This window comes from Fringilla coelebs (genome assembly GCF_963513975.1).
Source record: "Fringilla coelebs genome assembly, chromosome: 8".
Lineage (NCBI taxonomy): Eukaryota > Metazoa > Chordata > Aves > Passeriformes > Fringillidae > Fringilla > Fringilla coelebs.
Genome location: NC_140066.1, coordinates 4,493,533 through 4,510,804, shown reverse-complemented (window position 1 = coordinate 4,510,804; position 17,272 = coordinate 4,493,533). Strand labels below are relative to the sequence as shown.

Sequence of the window (17,272 nt, the reverse complement as noted above, 5' to 3'; positions counted from 1 at the left end):
GTATCGCGATATCATCCTCAGCGCCGCCGCCCCGCCGCCGCCGCCATCGCGCCGCTCCTCCCCGGGGCGGAGCGCTTTGGGCCCCGGCGCGATGGAGGCGCTGCGGCGGCCGGCGCTGCCCGAGGACACGGTGCGCTATCGCCTGTTCGCGGCGGCGGCGGCGGGCCCGGGCGGCGAGGCGCTGCTGCGGCGCTGCGCTGAGCTGGCCCTGGTGCGCTTCGCCCCGCTCCTGGCCTCCTACGTGTGGCAGCGGCAGCCGTTCCGCCTGCGCTACGTGCCGCGCCGCGGTGAGCCGGGAGCGGGCCGGGAGACACGGCGGGAGGAGCGGCAGGAGCGGGGGGAATGTGAGGGGGACCCGGCGGCCGGGAACCGGGAGCGTGTGAGGGAGATACGGGAGCGTGTGAGGGGGACCCGGCGGCCGGAGTCGAAGTGCGCGTGAGGGGGAACTGTGGCGTGTGAGGGGGGCCCGGCGCTCTCGAACGGGGATCGTGTGAGGGGGATCCGGCGGCCGGGAACCGACGGCGCGTGAGGGGGACCCGGCGCGCTCGCACCGGGAGCTTGTGAGGGGGATCCGGAAGCGCGGTGGGGAGGCCCAAGCGGCCGGGAACCGGGAGAGTGTGAGGGGGAACCGGAGGGGTGTGAGGGGAACCCGGCGGCCGAAAACCGGGAGCATGTGAGGGGAACCGGAGGTGTGTGAGGGGAACCCGGCGGCCGAAAACCGGGAGCGTGTGAGGGGGAACCGGGATCGTTTGAGGGGGATCCGGCGGCCGGGAAGCGGGAGAGTGTATGGAGGACCCGGCAGCCGGGAATCAGGAGCGTGTGAGGGGAAACTGGGGCCTGGTGGGGGGGAACCGGCGGCCGGGAACAGAGGGGGTGTGAGGGGGATCCGGAGGGCTCGAACCGGGAGTGTATGAGGGAGGACGCGGCGGCTTCCCCGACTGTCGGTGTCACAGCACGGGCAAACCCAGTGAGGCATCTGGTGCCACCTCCCTGCTGCAGCAGGGCCATCCCCGAGCACAGGACACAAGATTGTGTCAGCAGGGTCTGGGATATGCCCAGTGAGGGAGACTCCGCAGCCTGTGTGGACAATGTGGGCATGGCGTTGCTGAGCCGCCTCTCCTCTCTGCGCAGGTGAAACTCCAGCACACTTGGGCGGCAGCACGGTGTTCGGGGAGAACGTGGAGGATGAGTGGTTCATTGTGTACCTGCTCCGGGAGATGAGCAGGGAGTTTCCGGGGCTGGCAGCCAGGTAAGGCGGGTGCTGCTGAGCTGCTCTTGTGGGAGGGCTGCCAAGGGGTAGTGCCTGTGCTCTGAGGGTCCTGTCTTAACATTGCCCATCCTTGGAGGTGTTTCCCCATCCCATACACGTTGGAAGTGTGCAAGGGCAGGTTGGATGGGGCTTGGAGCAGCCTGGGCTAGTGGAAGGTGTGCCTGCCTGTGGCAGGGGTGTTAGAACCAGGTGTTGATCTTTAAGGTCCCTTCTAACCTAAGCTTTTCTATGGATTTATGAATATTAAAAAAAGCCCAGCAGACATGGATGCAGAAGTGTGTTGTTGTGCTCTGCAAGGCTTTTGCTGCTAAATTTCCAATTTCTCCTTGGCCAGTGTTGATGACAACGATGGAGAGTTTCTCTTGATAGAAGCAGCTGATTTTCTGCCAAAGTGGCTGAATCCTGAGAACAGTGAGAACAGGGTGAGTAAAACTTGTGTACTGTTGGCAAGGGGGACTCAGTGGCCTTTCATGTAGCAGCTGGAGTTTTCTCTTGCACTTCTAGCCAAGTGGTCTGACTGCCTCTGCAAATCCAGAGTGCTTTCTGTCCCTTACTGTTGCTCCCTACAGGAGCACTCCCATATCAATCTGAACTTTCAAGCTCTGCTAGAACCACTTGGATGAATTTTTATTTTACCATATTGTGGAGCGTTTAGGCCTCAGAGTAGGGAATGCTCAGGGCTGGAGTGTTGCTGTCTCTGTAAGGCCACAGGCTTTGTTTGGTACAGGTGAAATGATGAGCAGACACCTTCACCTGGATATGGACGGTTGCTAATGGCAATGGATTAAAATGGAGATAATTAATTTGGTCACTAGCAAAAAATTGTTGAATTTTTTTTCCCCTACTCCAATTATTTTCCCCTACTCCAGCCCTTCTTAGAAGGGCTGGAACACAACACCAAAATTGATTGCAAGTGTGTACCTAGAGTGTCAGGCTCATATTTTCCTTCTGTGTGAGGGAGCAACCAGAGTGAGGGAGTTGGGAACATTGCATTCAGGGCTTTTCTTAGGATCAGCAACCAGCAGAGGTCGCATGTGGCACCTGAAATAATGCTTTTTAATGCCTGTGATGCTCTGAAGCAGTTAGGAAATGCTGGTTCTCCTGAAGCACTTCTCTAGTGAAGAGAAACGTGTAACAATTATTGTTGTTACGGAAACAAGATAAATTTGACAAAACTTGTTGCAATTAAAATAGGGATTTTTGCTGGTTGGCTCCTGGTCTCTGGCATCTCAAATAACTTTTTTAGAAAAGCTGTGCTGCTTCCTCCTTTGGTTCTCTATTTGTCCTTTATATTCTCAGTGTTCAAAGAAATGCATTTGTATATGTAATGAGATGTTCCATGGTTCTGTGTGTGACTGCTCTTCCCCTGTGTGATGAGAGCATTCCTGCCTGCCAGGTGTTCTTTTACAAAGGAGAGCTGCACATCATTCCGCCCTGTGAACCTCCGGAGCAGGGCGGGGCCCTCTCTGCTCCCTGTCCCACGGTGCCACAGGCGCTGGCTCTGTTATCCACCCGCCCCGAGGAGTGCCTGGCTGCAGAGCCCATCAGAGCTGCGCTGAATAAACGCATCCAAGGGTACGTGGGGCTGCGTTTCGGGCCTCTGCAGCGGTGGGGTTTGGTTCTGTGCTCCCTGGGCTTTAAATATTTTCCCCGACAGATGGGATAAAGTTGGTTCCTTTTCAGAAACCAGCAGCTGGAGGATTTTCTGTGGCACTTTTCTGTGGAAAGAGGGGGATCAGTGTCCTGTAGGCTGTGGTCTGGGGATCTGAAACTGGTTCACTGCTGCAATTCCACCCCTGACAATGACAAGAGTTACTCTTCCTTCACATCTTCCTTAGGCTGAAAAATCTGAAAGTTCTGTGATATTTTAGGAGCCCTGTGCACAAGAAAAAAGAGGATTTGACCAAAAATGTAGAACCAGCAGAATTGTCAGGGCTTCAGCTTGTCACAGCTGTGCTCAGCCCTGTGCTTTATTTTTTGTGAGGATTTCACAGCAAGTATGGCGAAGAATACTGCATAGCTGGATATGTTGGTTAAGTCCGCAGGGACTCATCTTACCTGTGTGGGGGAATTCAATTTTATGAGCTGTGTACATTTATTGAAGTATGTATTATAGAAACTGCCATTCTAGGCATTGGCTTGGCCAAGTGTTAACTCCAGAGTAATCTTCTGACCCATGATCCTGGTCAATATTAAAGGGAAAGGGGCCTCCTGACAAAGAAGGAGTGGTTAACTTGCAGTGCCCTCCCTACGCTCTGTTGCCGCTCAGGTATCCCGAGAAAATCCAGGCCTCGCTGCACCGCGCCCGCTGCTTCCTGCCGGCCGGGATCGCGGCCGTGCTGAGGCTGCGCCCGTCCCTGGTGGCTGCGGCAGTGCAGGCCTTCTACCTGCGGGATCCGAGCGATCTGGGGGCCTGCCGGCGCCCTTTCAGAACCTTCCCTGCCGAGCAGCGAGTGATGGCCCTGGTAAGTGCTCTCAGAGCCTCTGATGGCCCTGGTGTGTGCTCCTCTACCGCCTCTGGTGGCCGTGGTTAGTGCTCTCCTAAAGCCTGGTCACTTAATTCCCTTCTGTCACTGACAAGGGTTCTGTGACCAATGGTATAAACATGGAGATTTAACTTAAAATTACGAGTTATAGGGATGAATTTCCAGGACATTACATTAACAGCTGCTCTGGAACGTGTGGCTGGACTTTCAGGGGAGTGAACGTGAGAGAATTGTTTCTGAAACCACAGATTGTGCCAACAGTTCCTCTGCTGAAGTGCCTGCTGAGTAAATTGATCTCCTTGTGTGATCAGAGCAGTTTGACAGCCCTGCCAGCCAACGGGAGCAGTTGCTCCTAACCAGTGGTTCGCTCCCTTTTCACCTTCTCAGCTGTGCTCTCACAGCCCTGTGAAAGCTTTATGAAGTGTTTTGTTAGTAACACTCTGTCCAAGCTCTCGTGTACCTGATGCGTTTTGTTACAGAGTTGTACCACTAGAGTCCTGACAAGAAGCTTTAGAGTCAAATTTTGGACTTCTAAACAGTTGCCAAAATCTTTTAAGCAAATTTCATTTTTATTGAAAATACACCTTGTTAATGAGAATACAAAATAATGAGGATTTTCCCTAATGTATTTAGACTGACAAAAGTTTGTATTTACTTGGGTATTTCAACTTGGAACAAACTTTGTAAAGCCTGAAAAGCAATTTATTAGAGAAATCTTTCTAAGACGTATTTTGAATGCAGTCTCAGGTACTCCCTGTAATATGGATGCCTTCAAACCCCTCTGGTGAGCCTGGAGGGAGTTTGATGCTTGTCCCCAGCCCAGTCCCGCTGCAGGGAGTGTTTGTTTGTGCTCTGGCTGTTTCAGGTGACTTTCACTCGGTGTTTATATGCCCAGCTGGTGCAGCAGCAGTTTGTTCCAGACAGACGCAGTGGATACACCCTGCCCGCCCTGTCTCATCCTCAGTACAGAGCCTACGAGCTGGGCATGAAGCTGGTAATGATTTCTGGTGCATTTTGGACTTGGTTCATGCATGTCCAGGGAATGGGTGCTTGTCTGGAAGTGGCCTGCTTGTCCAGAAGAATGTGAGCAAAGTCTGTCACGCCTTGGGAACTTCTTGTTGTTGCATCTTTTGTCTGCAGGCTCATGGCTTTGAAATTCTGTGCTCCAAGAGCAGTAAAGTAGCTCCTGATGCCAAGAGAAACGTGTTAAGCGGTCCTCTGTGGGAGAGATTCCTCAGGAGCTTGAAGGAGAAGGATTATTTCAAGGTGAAGCAGTGTGTCTGTGGCTTTTGAACATTCCAGGGAAAATACATTTTAACCCTTGAACTTGTGTGAGGAGTTGCAGCAGGGCAAGAGCTTGAATCCTTGTCTCTGTGTCAAATGAATTAATGTGTTTAGAGGGGACATGTGCAGGTTGTTCCCCTTTGAAAGGAATTTGTTTTGGAAATTAAAAAGGAAAAAGCAAGATGTAGGGATTGATTCATTCATCTAAAGCAAGGGGAGAAATACACTTGAGTGAAGAAAACCACCATATGTGATTGTGTGAGGTGTAACTGATTTCAGTGGTTTAGATTTCATTTCTACCCCTCTAGAATTAAATATTCTTCAAGATCCATACATAACAGCATAGACCTGTCTGGGCCCATGCAAGTGTAATTTTTATGTGTGTGTGGTTTTTGTGAGTTCTGGGGGTTTTGGTGAGGTTTTGTGAGGTTTTTTTAAAAGATGCCTTTGACTACTTCTTTGAAATTAATAAATGGGACATAAATTGAGTACTTATTTGAAGGTTATAAAATTGGACAACTTTATTGAGATTCTTAGGTTAATATCCTTTAATAGAATTCAAATATAGGAATGCCCTTTTGCTGTATTGAGTTCCAAGTGTAGATGGCAAAGAGGTTTTAGTTGTTTTGGTTCTCTCAGCATTTGTGTGTGACCAACAGTCATCCTTAGGAAGCCTGACTGTGAAGAGGAAGGGGAGGGAGAATTGTTTGGGTTCATGCCTGTGCCTTGCATTAAATAGGGAGAAATGGAGGGATCAGCCAAGTACCTGGAACTGTTGCACATGGCAGAAGATCACTTCCAGCGATCTGTTGCTGTGCCAGAAAGGTGAGAGCTACTTGAGATTGATGAGTGTTCTATGCCCTACAAATCCTCTAAGTGACCTTTGAAATCCTTGTTCCAAACACCTGAACCCTTTTCTCCACTGCACATTTAACATGGGAGCTGTGGCCAGGACATAGAAGTACTAATTCCTCTGGAATACTCCACTGGGAGAAGTTCTGGCTTGAGTAACTCTTTTATCTTGGTTTTGTGAAATGCTGAGCTCTTCCAAGTGGATTCCAAGTGGTGACTGCAAAGCAATTTTTGTTTGGTTGACTGTAGAAAGTGGATAAAAGTTTCATTGAAAAGCAGTCCCAGTGAATAATGAATACAAGGTAATCTGTCTACTTTGCTCAAGGAGCTGGCTGTGGATTTCTCTGGATGATCAAATCCAAAAAATAAATCACTGCAGAAATATCTGAGGCTTTGCCAGCTCATAATATCTTGACTGCTAGTTTTTTGAATTTCCAGTTTGTGCTCAGGTAATCTTAATATTTATTAAGGCAAATTAAATGTAAAGGAAAAGAGCCATGACCAGTGGGCTTTGGAGCCATCAGCAAAAATTGCAGGGACTGACTGTGTCCTGTTTCGGCCAATACTCTGTGTAGTACTCTGGTACTTCCCCCAGATTCATTTCCCTTTTTGATGTGTTTGCACAGAAGGAAGAAAGAAGAATTCAAGTGAAAACCTGAATGCAGAGCATGTGATCCCATTGAATCCATGTCAGTAAATTGATTTTTTTTCTTCTAGCTCTGATGAAGTGAACCCAGGTGATGAAATCCTGACACTACTACAGACAACACCCATTGATCTGAAGGAATTTGAGAGAGAAGCAGCTTGTCTTCCTCCAGAGGATGGTGAGCTGGATGCGGGGAGTTATTCCTATTACAGATGATTATTTGTGGGGGGAGAGGGGGAATGCTGACAGCTGTGAGGGGAGAGCCAGTCCAGCCTTCCTTAAGACTAAACACTGGATTGGCTCTCCCAATTCAGAGTAAGCCTTTCTTCCTCCACTTAGTGGCCAAAGGCTTCTCAGTGGCTAGAATGGTCTCTCTTAGACTGAACTCTGCAAAGCAAGGTTTTTAAGCAGTGAAAAGAAATCTCCACTGGGTTCTTCTCAGCCTCTCTCTGCCTTGTGCTGTGTGTGACCCAGGATCAGCCCAAAAACTGAACTGCAGAACTGAGCTGCAGGATGGTTGCAGTCCTGTCACTCAGCTGGTTTGCCCTGTGGGCCAGCAGGCTTGTGCAGAGTAACAGATCTGTCCTGTGTTCTTTCAGATGACAGCTGGCTGGATATTACACCAGGTGCTCTGGATCAGATGCTGAAGGAAACAAGAAATGAGTCCCTTCCTTCCACCAATGAGGAAGAGCAAAACTATGACTTGGAAACAGTTGCTGAGAGCATGAAGGCTTTTGTGTCCAAAGTGTCCACGCACGAAGGAGCAGAAATGCCATGGTAGTAGCACTTGGAGTTTGGGTCTGGTGTGGAATGTTGCACTCTGCTGAACCCTGTGCTTGACTGTGATGCAGAGGATCCGAGTTGGAACGTGCTGTGCTGAGCAGGGGCCTGAAGCAAAGCCAGAGCAGTGAACATGTACTTGCTTTAAATCAGCTTGGTACCACTCTGGCACTGGTGCAGGTTCGAGTGCTGCAAGCTGAGCTGCTCTCTGTCACTCAGTTGGATTTTGTGTCTTCACAATTATTCTCTTTTATGCCAAGAATTCTTCCACTGACTGTTTTGTGTCTAATGCATACAGGCTTCAAACTTCTGAGGTATTTTAAATTCAAATGTCCCAACTTCAGAGAAAAATCAATATGGCTTGTGCCTGTGTCAGGCTTATGCAAGTATAAAAGCTTTATTTCTTTAAAAATCTTTTTATATTTCAGGTCATCTGATGAATCCCATGTTACCTTTGATGTGGATTCTTTTACAAAAGCCCTGGACAGAATTTTAGGTGAGATTGCTTCTTTATTTGAAACCAATCCCAGCACTGATTTCTTTGCTGTTGTAATGACACAAAATCATGTCCAGGGGCAGACTCGGAGGAGCTGGATTCTGATGACCTGGATGAAGAGGAGGAGTTTGGTTTCTCAGATGAGGATGATGAAGACCTGGATGCTGGGAATGAAAGGCAGGAGCAGAAGGTGCCTCCTGAGGAGCTTGTGGGCAGTCTCAAGGCGTACATGAAGGAGATGGACCATGAGCTGGCACAGACCAACGTTGGGAAAAGTTTCAGCAGCCACAAGAGAGGGGTGAGTGTGCCCTGAGCTCTGATTTGCAGCAGTAATTTCCAAGCAGGAAATGTGCTGCCAGTGGCCATTCTGAGTCATGGGATCAGAACCTTCCCACGTGCAAGCAAAGTGTGCAGGACCTGCACCACCATACGTTTTTGTCAAACTAGAGCTTACCTAAGCTTGGAATTTGCCCATCTTTTCCAAGGCTTAGTTGCATTTCCCTGCTTTGAGTAGTGGGGCAAGCAGCTGCAGGACTTGCTCCAATTCCTGTAGTAGTTTTCTCCCACAGGAATTGGAGCCAGGACTCAGCAACACTTTGTGTCCTTCTCTTGGAACTTAACCTGGGTAATGGGCAGTAGTGATTTTCAGCTGGCATGAGCATTTGGTGTCTGAATTCCTGTCTGTCAGGACTCAGGCGTGTACTGGACTTTGTTGGCTGCAGAATTGTTGTTTCTTTTCTCCTGTGGTTTGCCTTTTTTTTCCCCTTTAAATCTGCTCATGCAATGTCATGACCCTTTCTCTTTGTACTCACTGCAGGCAAGTTCTGCTGGAGCAGCCCCGTGTGAGAGTGCTGGCCCTGATTCTGGAGCTGAGGCTGCTGAGCTGGCAGCCCTGGATGTGGACATGAACCTGGTGGCAAACCTGCTGGAGTCCTACAGTGCCCAGGCTGGCCTGGCAGGACCCACCTCGAACATTTTACAGAGCCTGGGGCTGAATTTACCTGAGAGCAGCGAGCTCACTGGCAGCTGAGCAAGGCAGGGAGAGCCTTTGGACAAGACATGGCTGGTGGGGAGATGGAGCACAGACAGATGAGCAGCATGTGGAAGGAGAGGCCAAAGGTTTTAATTTGAGCATTCTGTTCCTTATGTGTCACTTCAGCAGAGTGAATTTACCTGCAAAAGCTCCTGTTTGGACACTGGCTTGGGTGGAAATGAGATTTTCTTAGTGGTGACGCATTTTCAGAAAACTGGAAAATGATGTAGAATGAATGACTGAAATGAGGTTTTCTTTTATTACAAAACCTCTCTTCCATTTTTCCAATCAGTGATCCAATTTGTCATGTTTCTAAAATGTCCTTTGACCCATTGCTGAGTGGGTTCAATATCTGGGGAGCAGTTCTTGTTCTGAGAATGCTGCTGCCTTCAGGGGCAGCTGGGGAAATAGCACATTGCAGGAAGAGTAATTGGATCAAATGTGTAAATATTGGCCAGAAGTATTTTTTAAATTATTTCAATAAAAACTGAAATAAAACTTGCTTACTGAATTCTTTGAAGGTCTGCATAACTTCCTCAGTGCAGTATCAGTTCTTGGAGGGAAAGTATTTTTGTAATAGTTCATTATCTAAATGAAATACATAGAAATTCTTGTTACATAGACACCAGCAATGCAGTCCAATGCCAGTTTGAAATCAGCTTCTTAATTCCTCTTTATTTCTTTTTCATTCAGCAAGTAATCAGTTGTCCTCCACTGATGTTGTGTAATTGACTTTGTCAGCAGTTCAGGGAGAGCACTGGCAGGTTGGACAGGGATTAGAGATGGACAGCAGGAGCTGGGAAGTGTGAAGAAGGTTCTGCTGAATTTCAAGGAATTTGGACTGCTGAGAGGTGAGAGACAGACAAATGTGTGGTGGAAAAATGGGGTTGACAGAGGTTTTTCAATTGAGACAAGGATAATGACCAGTTATTGGTGGAAAACAGAGGTACTTGAACCTTGGGAAGGGTTGGCGTTTATCAGGGAAGGTAATTTACACTGAAAATACATAAAACTCCTCACTGATGAGTAGTTAGATCCAGTTTCGATACTTTAAAACATAACTGAGTTGAAGAACATGATCCCATTTAACTGCTGTGTGGCCTGTGCTGTACAAAAGGTGCAAATAGATGGAAGGGCTCCCTTAGGGCATGAGGAGAACTCCTGGGCTGAGGTTCAGAACAAAGCTGCTCTCTTGCAAACACTCCAGCTGATGTTGCTGCCTGGATAATCTGACTTTTCCACCAGTGGGGCTGGGATTTCCCTGGGGCTGTGCTCATCCCAACTATTTCCATCTGTTCAGCAGCTTCACAGTGGAGCCCTGCAAGGCTCTGGGAGTGCTCCCAGCAGAGTTTGCCCTGGAAGAAGAAGCATTTCCATGCTGCCTCTTCCTCTGCTTTGAGGTAACACACGAGGCATCTCCACTTTGAATTCTGAGAGTGAAGGAAGCCTGATGGAGCTAATTAGGGAAGAGAGGTGGTGTGTGGTTCCCTTTCAGTGGATTTCTGTCCAAGTGTATTCTGCAGTTGTTTAACTGGGTAATGTTCCCTTCTTGTCTGTGTTTCAGCTGGGGGAATCCCCATCCACCTGCAGTGTTGAGGGCATCAATTGAAAGGAACCCTGCCTTGGCCATTATTGCAGGGGTATGGATGGATGGGGAATCCCTATTTTCCTGCTGAAATAGAGCAGGGAACACCCTTTATGATGGGATTTGATAGGTTTGAAATGAGAGCAAACCTTCAATTTTCATCATCCTTCAGTTTAAATTAACAAGGTATGTCTGTTGTGCCTTACTTTGAGGGTTTAAACTGGTAGAAACCCCCACTGATTCCATCATTTGAGGGATTTATATTGAGGCACAAAAAAAGGCTGGGAGAAAAAGCGGAACAAAAGGGCAGCAAAAAAAAAAACCTGAAAAACAAGTTGGTAGAAAAGGGTGGGAAAATAAGGTAGCAAAAACCAGTGGCTAAAAAGGGCAGAAGAAAAAATGGAGGGAAAAAAGGGGCAAAAAAGGGAGGAAAAAAGGGCAGAAAAAAGCAGGAAAAAAATGGGACAAAAATTGGCAAAAATAAGGGCAGCAGAAAAGGGGGGGGAAGAGTTAAAAATGGAGATGGCATAATGGTGAAAAGTTGGTGTTTAGGAAGCAGGAAAGCTCTAGAAAGGTGAGGAGAAAAGGGTGTGGAACATGAGTGGAAAAAGGATGGGAAATATGAGGGGAAAGAGCAGGACTCCCAGAGACACCCCCACACCTCAGGCCCCCTCCCAAATGCCACAGGCACCCCCACGTAGCCCCAGGAGAGCCCCTGCAGACCCCAGAGACACCTGGGCCTGGATTCCTGCAGGAACACTGGGGAACAAGTGGGCTCCGTGCAGCGGGATGGGAACAAGCGCCAGGGCTGGGAATGTGCGCCCACTGTGCTGCCAGGCTGGGAATCAGCTGGGTGGGGCCGTGCCATGGCAAAGGGCCCTTAACAGCTGCCAGCTTTCTGGGCTGCAGCTGGAGCTGAGAGGCAAAGGGATCAGTGCAGGCAGGTGAACATGCCATCGTGGGGGACTCCTGCAAAGGGTGGGTGTTTGGAACAGAGCCTCTCCTTCAGCAGGCCAGCGCTCCCAGATGGAAATTCCCAAGGGCACCAGGCTGGGAAGTGAAGAGCAGAGCTGTTGGGAAGGTCAAGCTCAGTTCCTTCAGAGAGATCACACAGGTCACTGGAGCACTGTTACAGGTAGGACACAGGAAATGAGAGATTTCCAGGAAAGCCTTTGTAGTTTGGTGGGGAAAAGGAGTCATGATACCCAATGGTGCAGGGATGGTGATCCAAATTAGTTCAGATCAGATTTCCCTTTTTAAAAATTGGTGGGGGTTATTAACCTTACTTGCAGTTATAAGGCCAAATAGTTTTGGAATATATTCTAATTTAATCTAGCTGTCCTCCATGCTGCACACTCACAGCAGCCATATTTAAGTGTCATATGATGTGTGAATTTGCTTCTGTCCCTATCCCAAATGTCATCCTTCCTGGTCTTTCAGCTTCTTTTTAACATGCTAGTAAATCTTCTGCGTCCCTCTGCACCATTTCCATGGGTAAAAGCACTGAGGAGCACTACCTAAAGGATGCTGCCTCCAGCTGAGCACAGGGTCCTGTGGGAAAGGATGTTATATCAGCATTTTCTGTGCCTGTGCTGATACTGTTCTCCCTGGGAGGGAGCTGGGAAATCTGTATTTCTGCTCCTGTGCTCTTCCTGATGTTTGTCACAGCTGATGCCAACCCCAGTTTTCCCAGTGTAATGATGATTCTGGACACCTCTGAGTGTACCTGCTGGCCTTGGACATGCCAGTGGTGGTTATTAAGGGAAAGGCAAGTCCCACCCTTTCTGTGTGGAAATGGAATTGTGTGGCCGTCCCTCAGTGCAGCTATTTTAGTGACAGCAGTCAGTGGCCATTCCTGGTGCAGTTCTGTTATCATTTTTCCTTACACCATTCTATTTTATTCCCTTCACACTTTCCACCCTTTCCCATTCCTCTCTTCTTAACCAGCCCTGCCCCAGTGGTCCCTCGGTGCAGCTCTTTTAGAGAACAGGGCTCGTCTCAACAGGCGGCTGCTGCAGCCAGGGCAGGGGCAGGGCAAGGCGCACCACAACACTGGTGGTGCTTGGAGACTGTTGGCTTTGGCAGTTCAGGGAGATCAAATGAATCTCAATATTCATAGATTTCCACCACCTGCTATTTCTCCCCTCTTTTCGTGCATGGATTTGACAGGTCCTGGTTTCCTCCCACAGAGCTGGAAAGCAAAATGCCCGCCTGCCCCATGGCCATCCCCACCACTTTGTCCCTCTTTCTCTCCCCTTTACTTGGCACCACTCTCTCCCTCCTCCTCCTCTCCCTGCCAGCTCCGGCAAAGCCATTTCACCCACTGGCACCGGCTGCCTCATCTCCCTCGCTCCCATTTTGCCCACTCTGAGCTCCTGGAGCCGCCTGCCCGCGGAGCCGGAGCCGCCGTGGGGCCGGGTGATGGTGCAGGGAATGATGGCAGGGATTCCTGGGCTGGGCTGGGCCGGGCCAGCTGCCCGGGGCCAGCAAAAGCGCTCTGGGCCTCTCCTGCTGCTCCTGGGCAGGCAACAGAACACAGCAGGAAAGGCTCGGGGCTCTCAGTAAAGGCAGCCAGAGATCTCTCACCCATCATGGGCAGAACAGGCATGGACAGGGAAATTAAAATGAATTTAATTTATTATCCAACAAATCAGAGCAAGGGAATGAGATGTACAACAAATCCTAAAAGTGTATCTTCTCCACACTGTTCTCTGCTTCCTGGGCTTCACTTTGTCTCTGATTCCTTCCTCCAGAAGGAGTTGAGTGACAAAACTTTGGGAGGGGCTGAGGTTATAAAAGGCATCCATTTTGTAAATGAGCACAGGGCTGACAGTCACAGAGACCCCCAGCGCTGTAATTTTTCCTTGTTCAGTCCACTGTTGTAATTTTTTGTGAAGGTTTAATTAACCTTTAAAATTTTAAAAGTGAGGGTCCTTTCTCACATCTTCCAAGGACAGTCCAAAATTCTCACCTTCAGGCCAGTTTGTGATGATTTCCAGGAGCCCAGGGTGATTTGGATTTCCCAGTCGAGTTTGTTGTATGATGTTACAAATAACAAATATAGTTATTGCCTTTCACATTTAGGTAGTAATTTTTGTATTGCAATGTGCAGTGCAATTTGTAATTACTGCTTTTGATATAGTATAATCTGTCAGTTTATGGATGCACCCTAAAGCTTTTATAAATAGTGGTGTAATAGATACTATCTTAGACCATAGCATAACAGAGACTGTGAAGTGTTGAAATGACCATTTCATGTAACTAACTCAGAAAATGGTGTATAAAAATTAAGTGATTTTCCACATTCAGGGACTATTTATCTGGAAGACAAGATAACGGAAGGAGAAACCAGAGAACTGAAAAAAAAATTATCAACACTTATTATCAGGGAGTGAAAATACAAGATAGAACCACAATAAAAATGAAATGTATTCATTTAATCAAGAATATGGCATAAAGACAAGTCAAAGGTTGAAACCAAACAAAAGAATATGTTACTTAAATGAATGTTTGAATAAGTATAAACTCTAATGTGTAAGACCGTGTCTGGGCAGGCTGTTTGGGTCCACTCCAGCTAGCTATTGACCCTACTGCACATGATCTTACAGGGACGACAGCAAGAGACTGGAAGTGCCATTATCCATGTGGGGACAAATGTCCTCTGGTTATTGACTTGCGAGACACCTGGGACTCTGGTGACTTCCCCGGTGAGAAAGAGGGCATGGCCTGATGGTGGGAGACTTTGATACCCAGGGGAATGGAGGAGGAGGAGCATAACCAAGAGGATATAAGTGGGGAGGGAGGGGGGAGACACTGACCAGGGAAGAAACCACCAGGGGCTATTGAGGTCAGGGGTGCATGAGGAGGGACCATGTGATGGGAGAGAGGGAAGAACAAACCATGTGATATAACAGGAACTATTCGGTGCAATATAAAGGCTACTCTGTGCAAATCTCTAATAACCCAGTGCAAAACAGCAACTACTGAGTGCAATACAGCATTACTGAATATGCAGAGGCCTACAGTGTAACAGTACATTGAGAACATAGCTTAGACCACCCCTGTGCAAATATACAAGAAACCAAAGGCGGGATTTTATCCCATAATAAACTTGTCTAAAAATTATAAACAGTGAGCCGTGTTTCTCACATACAATGAGGGCAATGCACTCACTCCATGTGAAAGCCACAGGGCTGCTTCTAGCCGGATAGCGGGATCCATGCAGGATCAGGGTGCCCCAGGCGAGCAGTCTTGGGCCGGATAGCGCAGCCTTCCAGAGGCCGGGTGTCCAAACCCAAACTGCTCTATAGCTGAGGCTGCCTTTAGCAACCTTAGTGATTATCAGCTCTTAGTGATTTTCAGCTCTTTTATACTTTCAGCTCTTTAGCTTGCTAAGGTGCTCTGGCCAGCAGTGGCTTTTGGGAAAGCAGATGGCGAGGGAGATGAGAAGGCAGCCTGGTGGTTCCACGGTGGTTATAATGAGGGGTCCGTGAAGGGTTCTGACGACAGCGCTTCTGCCAGAACGGGCTCAGGTAGCCCCTTATGTAGGGTTAGGGGGGCTCAGGAACTGACCAGTTGTAAGGGTTTGGGAGAATGGCCTATGGGGTCACAGAGATAAGCTAAGCCTGGAGGACCTAAGTGAAGACTCCTGGCTTAGTTACTATGACTTGGCATTTTCTTATCTCTAGGCTTCTATTCTCCACGGAGCTAAAGCTAACTCAATGTCTGCTACAACTCCAGGCAGCATCGGTGGCAGGATGGATTGCAGATACTCTTCATTTGCAGCCCCAGCCCAGCGTTGGCACTTGAGAGGAAGAGGCACTGAGGTGACCCTGGGAGGAAGTGCAAGGCACAGGGTGCAGCTAAAGAAGGACAGCCCTGTGCTGCCCAGCGTGGAGAAGGTCCTTTCTGCAGCCCCTGCTACAGGGGAGCTTGGGCCTTGCTGCAGACATACGGCCGCCGATTTGAGCAGTTGTCACTCCTCAATCCATCCTCAGCAAGGAACACACACTGGGAATTGCCGAGGACAGGAACCCTGCAGGGAGGAGCAGAGCCAGTGCCGGTTGCCAGGGGAACACCTTGTGCCCCTGTCCCCCCAGGCCCTGCCTGGCTCCCCGGCACTCACTGGGAGCTGTAGCTGCTGCCGTCCTCCCACTGCAGGCGCTCGCCCCGTCTGCGCAGCCCGAGCCAGTAAGGAACGTTCCCGCGGAGTCGGGAGAGCAAATCCTGCCCAGGAGAGAGGAGTGGGAGCTGCCCCGGCCCCTCGGGGGGACACGTGCCCGGGGCTGCCCCCGCACGCCGGGGCTCCTTCCCTGCAAGGCCCCGGCCCAGGGCTGCAGCCCCGGCCCTACGAGCACCGAGCCCGGCCCAGGAGCACCCCCAGGCTGCCCTCAGCCACCCCACACCGCCCGCAGCCCCTCACTCACCATGGCCTCCTCATCCTTGGCAATGGCCAGGGAGGCCCCGAGCTTGGAGCACCGTTCCTGACCCTGCTCCCAGGTGCTGTAATCCCGTGAGAAGTTGTAGCAGACACCATTGTAGCCAAGCCAGCCACGGGGACAGCACTGCAGAGTCGCAGGTGGAACTGGAACCTGTGGTGCTGGTGGAAGGGGAAAAGGATAAGGTCTGAGGATTGCCCTGTGCAGGGAGCAGGGAGCCCGCTCTGCTCCGAGGGGCTGGGCCCAGGCTGCTGCCCCTCCCTTACCTGCCAGCACAGCCAAGGCCACCCCCAAAGCCAGCACCAGCACCAGGAGCAGCAGAATCAGCACCGCCGTGCCCACGGGATGGAACCTGAACCATTCACCTGGAGCAGGAAAGAGCTGCTGGCTGCCAGGAGCAGAGCTGGCCCTGCAATCTGCTCAGCCCATGGCCAGGGAGCAGAGCAGGGAGCCCTGAGCCAGTGTGGCCCTCACTCAGCTGGCAGCCAGAGAGCCAAGAGCCTGGACACAGCCAGGGACACAGCTGTGGGGACAGGCTGCAGCAGGAGAACTGCACAGCCTTGGGGGCAGCTGGGGCTTTTGCTTCCAGCCCCTGATGGGGCCCAGCAGAGCATGGGGCCTCTTCCAGACATCGGGAAACAGCCACACACCTGCCAGCCCTGTCCGTGGGAGGGGACACTGTCTCCTCCCTAGAGGCCACAAGGGTGGCCCTGCACTTACTCAGGAATCTTCTGTGTCCATTCTATGCTGCTGATCGGGCCTGCAGGGGCTTATTTCCAGCTCCAGGAATTGAGCACAATTGACTCTCCTCCTGCTCACAGGCGCCATCTCTCTGCCTGGAACAAACAGCACTTTGCTCCTGAGACATCAGGAGTGCTGGCAAAGCCTTTGGGAGTTCGGCCTCGGGAGCAGCTTTACACCGGCGCTGATGGCACCCTGAAAGGGACACGATGAGAGGTCACTGCTGGTGCCGGCCCTGCGGGACCCCGCGGCTCAGGCGGGCGGTGCCAGCTCCGGCTGCGCTGTCCCCGCTGCCCAGAGGTGCGGCGGCAGCTGCGGAGACAAGCGCAGCCTCCGGGAGCTCTGCGGTGCCCGCAGCCCCGGCCCCTGTGGCTCTGCAGCCGCTGCAGCCCAGCTCCGTGCCGGGACGGGCGCTGACAGCGCCTGCGAGCTGCCGGGTGCTGCTGACCCGGGGCAGCTGCGGCTCGGAGTCCGCCTGCCGAGGGGCAAGAGCCAGCAGCGCCGGGCTGCTCACCACCGTGCCCCGCATTCCCTGCCCCGGCGCCTCGGAGCCGGGGGACACCGAGCGCCGGCACGGCCGCTGTGGCTCCTTGCCTGTGTGAAAAATGACCAGGTAATTTTGGCTTTCGCATTTATGTATTAGCGTATGCATGTTGTTTGT

The 17,272-nt window shown here is 50.5% G+C and overlaps 2 protein-coding genes across 3 annotated transcripts; one reads left to right on the top strand and one right to left on the bottom strand.

Moving 5' to 3' along the window:
* Positions 1–90: 90 nt before the first annotated feature.
* LOC311156621 (protein ecdysoneless homolog) lies at positions 91–9,681 on the top strand. 2 transcript variants are annotated; one of them, XR_014616363.1, is made up of 14 exons: positions 91–287; positions 1,132–1,249; positions 1,605–1,692; positions 2,667–2,845; positions 3,540–3,735; positions 4,622–4,750; positions 4,897–5,022; positions 5,780–5,865; positions 6,610–6,716; positions 7,138–7,315; positions 7,747–7,814; positions 7,892–8,112; positions 8,632–8,933; positions 9,589–9,681. XR_014616363.1 is itself a non-coding variant. In XM_084210681.1 (13 exons), the coding sequence occupies exons 1-13, from the start codon at positions 92–94 to the stop codon at positions 8,842–8,844; spliced, it is 1,905 nt and encodes a 634-aa protein (XP_084066807.1). In that variant the 5' UTR covers position 91; the 3' UTR covers positions 8,845–9,344. The 2 variants fall into 2 exon arrangements, 1 of the variants encoding a protein (XP_084066807.1); XM_084210681.1 differs by lacking the exon at positions 9,589–9,681 and having other exon boundaries at positions 8,632–9,344.
* A 5,671-nt stretch (positions 9,682–15,352) lies between these two features.
* Positions 15,353–16,912, bottom strand: LOC311156700 (C-type lectin domain family 2 member B-like; the record flags this gene model as incomplete). Its single annotated transcript, XM_084210885.1, is given in 6 exon segments — positions 15,353–15,467; positions 15,558–15,658; positions 15,859–16,031; positions 16,137–16,235; positions 16,591–16,612; positions 16,616–16,912. Coding segments are annotated over 6 exon segments (633 nt in total). The 5' UTR covers positions 16,739–16,912.
* Between the last annotated feature and the right edge of the window lie 360 nt (positions 16,913–17,272).